This window comes from Sturnira hondurensis, unplaced genomic scaffold, assembly GCF_014824575.4.
Source record: "Sturnira hondurensis isolate 20B ecotype Veracruz unplaced genomic scaffold, ASM1482457v3 Scaffold0020787, whole genome shotgun sequence".
NCBI classification, from domain to species: Eukaryota; Metazoa; Chordata; class Mammalia; order Chiroptera; family Phyllostomidae; genus Sturnira; species Sturnira hondurensis.
In genome coordinates, this window is record NW_028093418.1 from 1457146 (window position 1) to 1470778 (window position 13633).

Below are 13633 nucleotides of genomic sequence, written 5' to 3' on the forward strand. Positions count from 1 at the left end.
TTCAAAACTGTTCTATGAAGAAGCTGTGCCATTTTACACTCACAGCAGCATCGTAGGAGAGTCCACACACCTTTGCCTACCCTTGATAGTGTCATTCTTTTTAATTTTAATTATTCTAGTAAGTGTATAAAGCTATCTTATTGAGGTGTTAATTTGCATTCCCCTAGTGACTAATGATGTTGAGTATATTGCCGCATGCTTAGTTGCCTTTCATTATGCCTTCTTTGCTAAAGGGTTCATAGATTCTGCCTATGTTTTAACTGGGTTTTCTTTTTATTGCTCTGAGAGAGATCTTTATATACGATAGATTAAAGTCCTCTTTCATAGAGATGATTTTCAAATATTTTCTCCAAGCTTGTGACTTGTCTTTTCATTCTCTTAACAGTAGCTTTTGAAGAGCAGATTTTAATATCGATGCGTGCCTAGCACGATGGTTCCAGTTTATCAGTTTGTTCTTTTATGGATTGTGCTTTTACTGTCATATTTAAGAAACCTTTGCCTTACCCAAGTTTATAAAGGCTTTGTCCTATTTTTCTTTCCAGAAGGTTTTACAGTTTTAAAATTTACATTTAGGTCTATCATCTGTTTTGAGTTAAATTTTGTACAGGGTGTGAAGAATGGGCCCAAGTTATTTCTCCCCTCCCTCCTTCCTTTCCTTCTTAAATGGCTGACCTGTTGAGGCACCATTGTCTGAAAGCACGGTTCCTTCTCCACCGAGTTGCTTTGGCACCATTGTCACAAATCGGTTGTCCGTGTACGTGGGCCTGCCCCTGACTCCGCTCTGCTGCATTGATCTGTGTGTCTGTCTGGATGCCATTAACACGCTGCCTTTACTACTGTAGTTCTTCCAAGTGTCGAAGTCATGTAGTGTCAGTCATTCTATTCTGTGTCTTTGGGGTTTTTTTGTTAAAGTTGTTTTGGCCATTCTGGGTCCTTTGCATTTCCATATGAATTTTAGAATCAATTTGTCAGCTTCTACAAAACACATCCTTGGGTTTTGATTGAAATTGTATTGAATCTATAGATCAATTTTGGAATAATACACATTGTAACTATACAGAATCTTTTCACTCATGAACATTGTGAATGAATTCATTTATTTAGATCTTAATTTCTTTTAGCAGCATTTTATAATTTTTACTCATTAGGTTATTTACACCTTTCCTCAGATTTGTCTAAATATTTCATATTTTTGATGCTATGATAAATAGTAAATTTCCAGTTTTCATTAATAGTATATAGAAATAGAGTTAATTTTTGTATTTTGATCTTACAGCCTGCAACCTTGCACAACTCACTTATTCGTTGTAGTAATAGTTGTAGATTCCATAGTTTTTTGTAATCACAATTAACAGTCATTTTACTTCTTTCCAATTTTGGATGCATGGTCTTTTTCTTGACTGATTGCACTGGCTAGTGGCCGGGGACAATGTTTTTCCGGAGAGCCAATCTCTCTGCCATTAGCCAGGTGAGGGACGTCCAGTTCCAGACATTAATTTTCTGATACGTGAGGAGAATCCTTGACAGGTGCAAAGACTTCAGTTTCCCATCTCTCCTGATTCACCTTGGCATGCAGCTGCCTCGGGGTCAGTGCGACCTGTATTCTGTACCTCCGATGAGGTTATTCTGGGGAGACAATGGGTCCCTTGTAGCATGCTTCCAATGTTCTTTTCTGACTGCCCATGATTCCAGTCACCCTCCCAATTTGGGGTTTTTCTTTAGGCCTATCAAAGCTTTCAAATATCTCCCTGCACTATACTGACAAATATAGGAGTTGCCTGTCCAATTTTGCTCCCCTCCAAGTTAGTCCTAATGGTAACAGCTGGCTGCAACCCTGTAGGGTTTGTGGCATATGTGTGTATGTACGTGTGCACCCATACGTGTGTGCCCATCTCTCTAGACTCACAGTAGATGTTTATTTTTGATAGGTTTAGAGAAAGGCAGTTTGCAAATGTAAGTTTTTACCATGCTCTTTTCTCTGGAAACCTAATTCTATTTAAAATGATTGTTTTTCATAAGCTTTACAATATCCCAGGTTTTAGGAAATGGACTTTCTGCAGTGGGTCAAATCTGTACGTTAGGCAGCAGCCTCCACTCTGGTCCCCACTGATTGTGACTGGCCTTTGATGAGTATGTATTGAGGTGATTATGGTGCATGACTTTCAAACATAAATGACATTGCAACGTTCCAGGCCTCTTGGATTGCTTCCCTTGGGTGGAAGCCTATTGCCATGGTGTGAGGACACTCAGCAACGTTGTCACATGCCCATGTGGGAAGAGGCCAAAGTCTCACCAATAACCAGTACCAAACTGCCAGCCATGGTGACAGTGAATTACCTTGGAGGCAGATCCTTGGGCCTCAGGCAAGCTTTCAGATGAGTGCAGTCCCAGGCAACACCTGATGAAGGTTCATGGGCCATCCCAAGCCAGTCCCACCCAGCTCCTGAGTTCCTGATTCTCCAGGAAACTTGGAGAGAGAATCAATGTGTTTTGTTTTCAGCCACAAAGTTTTGGAGTGATTTGTTATGCAGCTATAGAGACCTAATGGGCTCTTCACGACAGGAAGAGCCCATAGGGATATGGACTCTTTACGCTATAGTTGATCAGTGACTATGTCTAATTTCTGTCAAAGGAGCACCAAACTCCTGTGATAGAACCAGACATCCGGGGTCATACTGTCTTCTAGCAGTGGGAGGCCAATTTCCTTGTGTAGCACTGAAGTGGTTGGAGAGTAGGAGCCCTGTATCTGGAACTGTGTTCAGTGGACATTTCAGATAGTCAGAGTCTATTCATGTTAGCGACCACACGGGCCAGAAACGGTCACTGGAGTAAGACTCCTGTTGACTCGGCCATTTTCAGAAGCATGGTTGCTATAGTGAGGCACTAGCTAATTGGCTGTTGGCTAGTGGGCGGGGCTATCACTGATTGGCTTACACAGAAACTTGAGGTTGCGATTGACTTGCTAACTTGCAGAAGCGTACCAGGGGTCACAGAAGCGAGGTTGGCACTGGTGTTCAGAGCACGCTTTCTGATCCGAAGTTATGTAAATTAATGGAAGTTACTTGTTTGTGGCTTGGGACTTGGATAAAAAAGTCTTTCCCTTTCTTGAATATAAAAAAAAGTGCTTTTGATATTTTCTCTTTTTTCCCTTCTGTCAGCTAAATCTCCAGGAGACACTGTAAGAGATTACCCAGATCTTTATTTGTGTGTTAGGTAGCAGCCTCCATGATTTTTTTCAGCCAGTGTTGACACTGAAGTTATTGTAGTGCCAGTGACCATCTCCCCCCTCCCCCCCCGGAAATTACAGATTTCCCCCCGGAATATATTGGAAAAAGCTAAACACAAGACATTTAGGGCATCCTGCCAGAATCAAAACCGGACTAACCCATTTCACGTAGGGCAAGTCCTGTATATAAAGGACGCCTGGCAACTTTAGTCACCATTATTTTGATTGTTAAGTGGACCTGTCGCAAAAGGTCCCCCACACGTACAGGTCTTAAGAAGGAAGAAGCTTTATAAAGGCAGGTGGAACCATGGTTTTCCTAAGGGCTGCCCTGCCTTGGACCTAAGCAGGATCCTTGACTTGGGCATCTAAGAGATGATACAACAGGCGCCATTCTCCCCACACCTGCACAGCCCAGGTGATCCTCGGAGAAATGGCGGCCGACCGCCAATGGGGCAGTCTATTACCTGTGGCCCCACCTGTGCCTAGATGGCGAGGTCTGAGTAGAGCGAGGTTGCATCATTGTCCTGACACTCCAGTCCCGAGTTGGTACCAACCGCTGCAGCTGGCAGAGGCACCCGCCACACCCCGTGACCGTTCAGGCAAGAACCCGCCCACAACCCCACCCTTGCGCAGGGCGGGGCCCAGTCACGTGGGGTCGGCCACGGGGACCACAGAGGTGGGCGGCCTCCGAACGGCCTAGAGGGGCGCCGGGCGCGCGCACTTCCGCGTCCGCTTTTAGCTACCAGTTTTTCTGGGGTCCGAGTGGAGGAGTGTAGGTTCCCGCGGGTTCTATGTGCCGGGTCCACCCGGTGCCGGCATCTTCGCCTTCCCTGGCGCGTCGTCAATACCCCAGCCCCTACACTCCGTCCCAGTGGTGGCTCGTCCCTCTCTGACCTGGGGCTCGGGCGTCCGGGCCTCGCGGAAGCCGCCCACGGTGGCTGCGCGGACTTCCAGACCCCTGGTCCAGCCCCCTGACCACGGAAGCGGGATCCTCTTTCCCACCGTAAAGAATTGGCGCAACAGCTTCCTGCACACGGTGCTGACGTTTCTGTGCTTGGGCTCCTCTCCTTCCCTGGGTGGAGATCCAGGAGTGGTCTCGGTCGGCATCACCCATCGGAACACTATTTTACTCCTGATTCGCAGCCAGCCACCCGTGTCCCTCCTCTCCACAGGCATCTTTCTCGGGGGCGTTAATGTCATGGTCCCTGTAATAGCTTTTTAAGGTTTGTTTGGACCCAACACTAGGGGCAGGGGTGTCTCAGTCTGCCTGGTGTGCAGATGGGGGGCTTCCCCTGAGGCCCAGGCGGAGCAGTGCTCCAGGAGGTTGGGGCGCTGAGCCTGCGGGGACCTGCCTGATACAGTCTCCCACTGGGGCGGGCAATGAGACTGGGAAGGTCCGAGGCGACTGGGGGAGATGCAGGACTGAGCTCCTTGCACTCACGTCTCTTCTTCTCTTAGCTTCTAAGGCTCTTGCTTTTCCAAAGGCAGAAGATAGTGCACGAAGCCAGGGGACATCAGCCATGCTCCAAACAACTTGGCCTCAGGTGAGGTGAGCTTCCTTTCCGACTTTAAAAAAATCGTATTGGCTATCGGTTGATCGAGAAAGGACCAAGAAGGCCTAACGTGGCCAGGCTCTGGTTTTCTCTTTGAGTCCGTCCCCGGAGCTATGGCTGTAAATACGTGGTGGAGGAAGTAAGAGTTTTGTGTGTAGAGGTGCATTTGGATGTGTAGGTTCAAGTGCAAAAGGGGGACCCAAGCTAAGAAATTCTCCCTTACCGTGGAAATCTAGATAGTGTGCTACAAAGAAAAGTCACCTGCTAAGTCAGAGAAGTCTTCATGGGAGAGATTGCCCCACAAATTGGAGACATATCCCACCCAGACAGGCACTGTTCTCTCCATATACACTTTCTAAACGCTAGGTGCATGGTATTGAATAATGCAAATTCTCTTTTCTAATTAGCAAAATCGTATGTAAACCAATAAGCAAGTTAATACCATAATTGCATGTTGCTAAGGTACAGAGCTTCTCAAGAGCGTGAGCCCCTGGGCAGCACCTGGAAGCTCATTAGAATTGTACATTTTTGGGTCCCACCCTGGACTCGGTCAGACCGAGGAGGGGGCTACCTGGGGTTGGGAATCTTTTGTAGAAGCTCCCCAGGTGATTCTTGTAAATCTCCAATTTGAAAAACCTCAGTGAAGCCACCTCTGAAGGCAAGGGTCAGGGGAGGCCTCGCAGAGGCCGTAAGATGAGGTTGAGATCTCGGATGGAGGATGAGATAGGAAAACGGTCTTGGGAACCACTGAAAAGAGAACTTTCCAGAGAGGAAAGCCCCTGAAGTTGGGGGGAGATCAGGGTGTTCATTAGGATCAGGGTGAGGTCAGAAAGTCGTTCAGTGTGAGGTGGGAGAAGGTCACCGTGAAGACTCTGGTTTCTACTCTGGGTCCATTTAGAAGACACTGAAGTATTTTAAGCAGGGGAGGTGACATGGTTAGATTTATCTATTGAAAAGGTTTTCCATCCCTTCGTGGTGAGCTGTTTGTGCAGGGGTGTTAGTTAGGTGCATATTGCAGACCAGTAGGACATTAAGTGTTGTCCCTTTTTTAAAAAGTAGACTTCACTTTTTTAGAGAAGTTTTAGGTTCATAGCAATGTTGAGCAGAAAAGGCAGTTTCCAGGTGCTTCCTGGCTCCATCCCTGCATGATAATCACCCCCCAGCAGAGCGGTACCTTAGGTACAACCAAAGAACCTGCACCGGCATGTCGTCATCACCTGGAGTCCACAGCTGTGCATCCTGTGGGTTTCAGACGTATGGTGACATGTCTCCACCGTTACAGCATCGAACAGGGCAGTACTGTTGAATCACACAGAGTATTGTCACAGCCCTGAAACCCCTCTGGGCTGTGCCTGTGCATCCCTCCCTCCCTCTCTCCCTCCCTGGCAGCCATGGGTCTTTTTCACCGTATACTGGTACATAGTTTGCCCTTTTCTGAATGCTATGTACTTGGAATTATATGTAGTGTAGCCTTTTCAGCTGGGTTTCTTTTCCTTAGTCATAATCTTTTAAGGTTCCTCTGTGACTTTTTGTGGTTTGATAGCTTGCTTGCTTATTTATTTATTTACTATTTTGTAATCCTCACCCAGGGATACGTTTATTAATTTTAGAGAGAGAGAGATCAATTGCCTCCCATAAGGGATGATGTTCCAATCACCTGAGCCAACCAGCAGGGCGATAGCTTCGTTTTTGGTGCTGAGTGATGTTCCATTGTCTGGATGGGCCACAGTTTGTTTATCCATTTACCCGCTAGGGACGTTGCGGCTGCTTCCAAGTGCCGGCAGTGACGAACACAGCTGCTGTGAACATGTGTGTGCAGGTTTTCGTGTGGACCTAAGTGTTCAGCTCGTTTGGGACGATCACCAAGGAGCGGGACTGCTGGATCACATGGTAAGAGCAAGTTTAGTTTTGGGAGAAGCCGCCAAACCGTCTTCCAGAGCGGCTGCACCAGTTCGCATTCCCACCAGCGCCAAGCGGGAGTTCCTGTTGCCCCAGGGGCTCACCAGCACATGGGTTTCCAGTGTTCTGGGTCCGGCCGTTCTGATAGGTGTGTAAGTGGTATCTCATTGTTTTATCTGCGTTTCCCAGGTGACATTTGATGTTCAGTCTTTTCACATACCTGTGTCTTCTTCAGGGAGGTATCTGTTCAGGTATTTTGCCCATTTTTTAATTGGGTTGTTCACTTTCTCGTTGTTGAGTTCTAGGAGTTCTTTGTATACTTTGGATAACAGTCCTTTGTCAAACGTTTTTTTCCCCAAATATTTTGTCTCTGTCTGTGGCTTGTCTCCTCATTTCTCAAAGTGTTGTCCTATTAAGGTGTGGTTTAATCTCCCCTAGTCATTTCTTTCAAAAATTTTTCTTCAAAATATTCTCTGCTAATCTCTCACACTTACTTTTTCAGATGGCTTTTTAAAAAATCCTCGTCCAAGAATGTTGATTTGAGAGACAAAGGAAGGGGGTGGGGGGAGGGGGAGAGAGAAACATGAAGGTGAGAGAGAAACATTGATTGATTGCCTCCTGTACCTGCTCCAACTGGGGATCAAACCTGTGACCTTTTGGTCTATAGGATGACGCTCCAACCACTGAGCCACCTGGCCAGGGTTCAGATGGCTTTAAATCAGGGGTGTCCATGTGGCTCAGGATGGCTATGAATGTAGCCCAACACAAAGTCATAAATTTACTTAAAGCATTATGAGATATTTTTGTGATTACGCATAGCCATGTATTTAGTGTGTGGCCCATGTCAACTCTTCTTCCAGGGTGGCCCAGAGGTGCCAAAGGGTAGAACCTCTGCTTTAAATGGTCCCCAACCCCTGCATGAATCTCATGGATTCTTTGGGTGGGAGAATTTTGCCTATTCATAGGCAAAAATGGAGAGAAATTAACTTTACAAACTTAATTCTTCCCATTCAGAAACACTGTATATCCCACTATATTTCATTCTTTTATTTATTTTAATAAACATTCAGTTTTCTTCATCCTGGTCTTAAACATTTTTGTTAGGTATATTCTTAACTATTTTTATATCAGTGGCATCTTATTTTCTCCCAGTTTATCTTCTAATTATTTGTGATGGTATTTAGGAAAGCTAATGATTTTGGTTTATTTATCCTGTATCCAGCTAACAGCACATTATTTTGTCAGTTTTAAATGGTTTTTACTCATCCTCTTGGCTCTGGATATTTTTAGGCAGATGCAGTCTGCTCCGTGTTTGTGGGTTTTTCATCTGTTTGCTCAGTCAACCATGGATCAGAAACGTCTGGAAGAAAAACTTCGTTGTTGCTGACCTGTGCTATGCGCCTAGGCCAGCGCTGGCTGCACCTGTACTGAGCGTGTACAGATTTGTCTTATTGTCATTATTCCCTAACAAAGCTGTAGAGCCACCACTTCCATAGCGTTAGGTTGTGTTAGGTATATAACTGGTCTGGGGATGGCTCACAGTGTATCGGAGGGTGTGGATAGGTTACGTGCAAATACTGTGCCACTTTATCTAAGGGACTTGAGCATCCTCAGATTTTGGTCCTGGGACCAATCCCCTGTGGATACCGAGGGGCGACGGTAATCGTTTCATCTACAAAGCAGAGGTGTCGTGTTTATTCCTTTCCCGTATGGTGCTTTCCAGCTTTTCGTGGAGAGTGGGACTCAGCTCGTGGTGAGCCCTCTGCCACCAACTGTAGTGGATATGCTCTGGCACTTTTCTGTTAAGGAGGTGTTTTCTGATCCCCTTCACAAATTTGCAAAGTCTTGTTTGTGGTCAGACCATTTTTGAAGTTAATTCTTTCAGCACGTTTATATTAAGCATCAAGTATCTGCCAGGTACTACATGCTAGTAAACCAGTTAGGAACAAAACAGGGTTCTTGCCTCAGGGGCTTCCATTCCGGTGGAAGGAGACAGGTAATAACGAGTCCCCTTCGCTCTCAGGAAGATGAAGATGACCCAGGGGGAGGCGGGGGGTGGAGTGGGCACGCACCTTGACAGGTGGGACGGGGCTGTGCCCAGAGACAGGCACTGCCGATCTTGTTGGAAGTCAGGTGGTTCACCAAAGAGGCCGGAACAGGCAGGCTGCAGGTTTTCTTCAACTAGAGATAGCTTTCTGATGCAGCAAGAAGGTATAAAAAGAAATTTGCAGAATGCTGGGGACATTTTGGAGGGGTGTTCCTCTGCACACAGTGGAGAGTGTTGGGGAAGACCGAAGAGAGGGCAGGGGCAGGGAACAGGTGGGGCCGTGTGTGTGCGTTAGGTGGGCGGGCACAGGATGAGTGGCAGCCGCCTGCCTTGGCTGGTGTATAGAGAACGAGGTGACCAGATTATGGAGCACATGAGATAGGAGGTGCCAGGGGGACGTGGACTGATGCAGTCACCAAGCAGAGAGCCCCAGATGCCACGCTGTGGGGTGAGGATGACAACTGGGGCCCCAGAGCTGAGCAGATGGGAATGCTGGCCGAGGGCAGGCCGCTGGCTGGCTGCTGGGTGCTTGGTGCCCTTCTTGGTAGAGCAGGCCTCCCCCAGGGCCCTGAGTTGGGCACCCTGCGGTGCAGGCTGCCTCCCTTTGCCCCGCACTCAGAGCATGAGCAGGGACCTGTCGTTTCAGGAGCCAGTGACCTTTGAGGATGTGGCCGTGCACTTCACGCAGAATCAGTGGGCCAGCCTGGACCCTGCGCAGAGGGCCCTGTACCGGGAGGTGATGCTGGAGACGTATGCAAATGTCACTGCCCTGGGTAAGGCCTCTCTCTGTGGCTCCTGGTGATAGTTTGACATCTTCCTCAGATGTTTTGGGGAGTCTAGTAGCCCTTGGGTTTGGTGACTGCAGGGGCAGCTCTGCAGTCACCAGCCTCTGGAGATGCTGGCTGGGCAAGTCCCTGGTGCCCTTTGGTTTTGAAACTGGCCTTCCTTCCATCCCAGGGAAGAGCGAGCTTTCGGGTCCTGAGGGGAAGGACTTCCTGGTGCCCGAGGTGCCCTTCCTTCCCCCACCCTGCCATTGGCCTCGGGTTGTGGGCTGTGCCTCTGAGGTGGCATCTCCCAGGGCGTCAGTGCAAGCAGCCTTCCCGAGGGGATTCCCTTCCTCCCACATCAGGGCAGGGGTGAAGTTTCTTCCTGGGGAGAAGGGCTGTCCCCCTCTTACGCCCTCGGGGCAGTTTGTGGCCTTTCCTCGGAACCCCTGGCTGGCTCACTTGGTTTCCTGGGGACTCTGTGTCTGTCCCCTCCCCAACTAGTCCATCACAGGGTGGGACAACAGGACCAGCTCTGGATGCCTGCGTCCACTCACCTGTCTTTTTTTTTTTCTTGCTGAAGCCGCATTTCCAGTCCCCAAACCTGCTCTGATCTCCCAGCTGGAGAGAGGGGAAGCACCCTGGGGCCCGGACCCCTGGGCAGCAGAGGTGTGGAGTCGCATGTGTCCAGGTGAGTAGGAGAGAACGGCAGCTTCCGGGTCCGCCTTCCCAGGTCACTGGGAATGTTGCGTCTGCAGCAGGAAACACAGCTCCCTGCTGCCTGTACGGCGGCGGCACTCAGGGCATGGGGACCTCTACCACTTCCAGCCCCGAGCTGGGAAGGACCAGTCCCGGGGTGCTTGGCCCCCTGCTTTCTGCACACGTGCGTGGCTGTCCTCCCACAGAAAACGGTGACCCTGGAGCTCCTAAACCACTTCATTTCTCACCAGTGGATATATTTAATTTTATGCCAATTTTTATGGCAGAGTAGGGCTTCAGTCACATTTTAGGGGGAATTTGATTCTGTGGGTCAGACAGATTTATTTTGAGCCTCTGCTATGGGGTTCAGTCTAATTTCCTTTTTGTGCATTTTGAAGTTTCCTACACTGTAGTTTGTAGGTTAACATTGTATTTGTCTTACACGGGGCTGCATAGGAGGAGGCAAGGACTAGCCATGCCCCCAGCCTGCCCCGCAACACCAGGCACATGCAGACAGCCGGGCAGCCTCCCCGGGAGTGCCTGCTTGCTGGTCCTGGGAGCTATGGGTCACCTGGTTTTCTCTCCTGTTGGAAAGAAGCTCCAGGCCCCACTTCTCACACGTACCGTGACTTCATAAATAACGGTTGTCATCCCACTGTGGCCTGGAACTCTCCGGTTCAGCTTCAGTCCCAGCTGACTGTCTGCAAGCAGCTCTTATCCCAGAGTATGGTGTGGGGCCTTCCTAAAGGGAACTGTGAGGCCATTCGGTGGAATTTAGAATTCGGGCTGGTTTCCTTGTCCTCGGGGACGGGGTTGGGGGCACTGTGATCCATCGTTTGCCTGCTCGTGTTCCCAGCCTGCCCTGCCTCTTGGCCCGCAGGATCTGACGTCTGTACTGTCTCCCTGGTCTTTTTCCTCTTCTGGGTCTCTGTCTCTTTAAAAAATTTTCCATTTCTGTTGATCCCTCTTATCTGCCCTTTTCCTTTCCCTCTTTACCCCACCCCTCCTGCCTTCCTCCCCTCCCATTCTTGAAGTTCTCATTCTGCCCATCTCACCTGCCTTGGTCTTTCCCCCTGGTCCCCCTTGCAGGAGGCCCTTCCCCCTCTGTTTCCATTGCTTCTCCAGTTGTATGTTATACTGTTTTTCTCTCTCCTTGATGGATGCTTATAGGCATTTCATGGATTGATTTTGAAAGTATGTTTACTGAAGCTGGGGACAGTGAAACAAGGAAGGGCTTAGGATAGAAGAAGCAACAAAGGGCCTTGGAGACAGGTTCAGGGGGTGAGCCTGGGAGGAGCTGCTGCTGCCCACTGCTCCCCTGCTTGAACGTCTCGTGGGGTCCCTTAGCATTCAGGAGGTGCGTGCCTGAGAAAGGAGGAGAGGGGGGAAGGAAAGTGTGGGCGTGCTCTTGGGTATATTAAAAAAAATCACATCCTACAAAAGAGAATTAGGGCTTGTGGGTCTTGTTTTCTGTGCAGCTCAGTAACTTAGACACTCGCGGTTTCTCCGATCAGGCAGTGAGTCCCGGATCGAGGATGACGAGCCAACGGTAAAGCAGGAAGCCTCCGGAGACACGGAGCGGCCCACGCGGCCAGGAAGCGGACTTCCTAGAGATATTTCCGAGCCCCTCGACTTTCAAAGCAAAGCCCTGTGGCAGACTTTCGGTCTGAACCCGAATCCAATCCTTCGAGGGGGCATGAAGTTCTACCAGTGCAGTGTGTGTGGGAAACTCTTCCGGTACAACTCGAAGCTCATTCGGCATCAGATGAGTCACACAGGGGAGAAGCCCTTCAAGTGCAGGGAGTGCGGCAAAGCCTTCAAGTCCAGCTACGACTGCACTGTGCACGAGAAGAATCACGCCGGGGCGGGGCCCTATGAGTGCAAGCAGTGCGGCAAGGGTCTGAGTTCCAACACGGCCTTGACTCAGCACCAGAGGATCCACACGGGGGAGAAGCCCTACGAGTGCGGGGAGTGCGGCAAGGCCTTCCGGAGGAGCGCCGCCTACCTGCAGCACCAGCGGCTGCACACTGGGGAGAAGCTCTACAGATGCAAGGAGTGTTGGAAAGCCTTTGGCTGCAGGTCGCTCTTCGTTGTGCACCAGAGGGTTCACACCGGGGAGAAGCCCTACCAGTGTAAGGAGTGCGGCAAGGCGTTCACGCAGAAGGTAGCCTCCATCCAGCATCAGAGGGTTCACACCGGAGAGAAGCCCTACGGATGCAAGGTGTGTGGGAAAGCCTTCAAGTGGTACGGCAGTTTCGTCCAGCATCAGAAATCACACCCCGAGGGGAGAAAGCCGGTCCCGACGAGTCCCCGGTGCCCCCCTTCAGCCCCGTCGCCGGGTCCCCTCCAGAGCCTCTGCCCGGCTCCAGCTGTGGCGGTGCCTTCGCTGACCTTTCCCCAGGCTGTGCTCCTGCCTCCCTCTGGGCCTCTGTTCATGCTGCTGCCCGCGTCTGCGATGCCTTCGCCGCCTGTGCAGATAGTGCGAATCTTCCAGGGCCCCGCTCCTACCTGCAAGCCTTTCCCTGTTACCCTCACCCCCGGTCAGCCCCCGTGAGCGGGAGCCTCACCTTGCCACGCCTGGGGCTCTCTCGCCCAGCACATCTCCAACCGAATTTGAGTTTCACTTGTAATTTTTCCCCTCACTTTACATGTGTTTCAGCTGCTTCAGCATACACTCCAAAAGACCATGTTCATATGTTTTCTTCTGAAAATGGAATTACTTGACCTTGGCCTTGGCCCCTCTCAGACTTGAACAGTAGTAATGGCTGTATCTGCACTGTTGGGGGGCTATCTGCCTTTAGAAGGGATGTTAGAGAAGTTTGGGAGAGAACACACAGGCCATGAGAACAGCCTGAGAGAAAAGGAGTAGAGGATTAGAATAAATTTGCAACAACAGACTTTAGAAATTCATGCAGGTTGTTTAGTGGCCTGAGATGGTATATGGATGCCATTGAAGTTCACTGCCCTCGCCTCAGACCCCTGAGGACCTCACTCGTCTATGCAATATAGCTCATGGAAGTAACCGGTGAGAAATAATATGTATGGGTGCTAGCAATCATCTTATGATCCACAGTGATCATCTCTCGAATCGAGCAGGTTTTTTCCTTAGTCTTGCTCTTTGTGTTTAGATTTACTTTTTAACTAGTTTTCTAAGTAAATACAGACAAGGCATTCACCTTTGTTCCATTCATTGTGTGAGTTTTTCTTGATGGGCATTTTCCGTTGGCAGGCACTGCTCCTGAGTTTTATTTTCCCTACATAGTGTGGATTGTAAATGTGGAACAGGCAAGTTGCTGTAGAACGAGGAACAACAGTGTGGAGCCGCCCTGGGGGAAATCTGAGGAAGTCTCTAAAGTTGTTTCTGAGGAGTAAAGGGGGCTGTGAAATGGGTCTGTGGCTACTCGTAAGTGATAGGGCAGTGAACCGGGATTTGGGGTTGCTCCTG

At 49.4% G+C, this 13633-nt stretch overlaps 1 protein-coding gene across 7 annotated transcripts; it reads left to right on the forward strand.

Annotated features, from left to right (window-relative positions):
- The first annotated feature begins 3938 nt into the window (after positions 1 to 3938).
- On the forward strand, positions 3939 to 13369 carry ZNF621 (zinc finger protein 621). Of its 7 annotated transcripts, none has more exons than XM_037030494.1 (5): positions 3939 to 4449; positions 4685 to 4770; positions 9372 to 9498; positions 10073 to 10184; positions 11707 to 13369. In XM_037030494.1, exons 2-5 carry the CDS (start codon positions 4747 to 4749, stop codon positions 12740 to 12742), a joined length of 1299 nt encoding a protein of 432 aa, XP_036886389.1. In that variant the 5' UTR covers positions 3939 to 4449; positions 4685 to 4746; the 3' UTR covers positions 12743 to 13369. The 7 variants fall into 7 exon arrangements, with proteins under 7 accessions (XP_036886389.1, XP_036886391.1, XP_036886393.1 ...); XM_037030496.1 differs by adding an exon at positions 6533 to 6669 and having other exon boundaries at positions 3940 to 4775; positions 10073 to 10180; positions 11703 to 13369; XM_037030498.1 differs by adding an exon at positions 6599 to 6669 and having other exon boundaries at positions 3940 to 4775; positions 10073 to 10180; positions 11703 to 13369.
- The last annotated feature ends 264 nt before the right edge of the window (positions 13370 to 13633 follow it).

Excerpts from the sequence above, each read along its gene's own strand:
- ZNF621 (XM_037030494.1), top strand. The coding sequence starts at position 4,747 with ATGCTCCAAACAACTTGGCCTCAG. Across the intron at positions 4,771-9,371 it reads TCCAAACAACTTGGCCTCAG|GAGCCAGTGACCTTTGAGGA; the intron begins GTGAGGTGAGCT and ends CTGTCGTTTCAG. Across the intron at positions 10,185-11,706 it reads AGTCGCATGTGTCCAGGTGA|TGAGTCCCGGATCGAGGATG; the intron begins GTAGGAGAGAAC and ends CCGATCAGGCAG.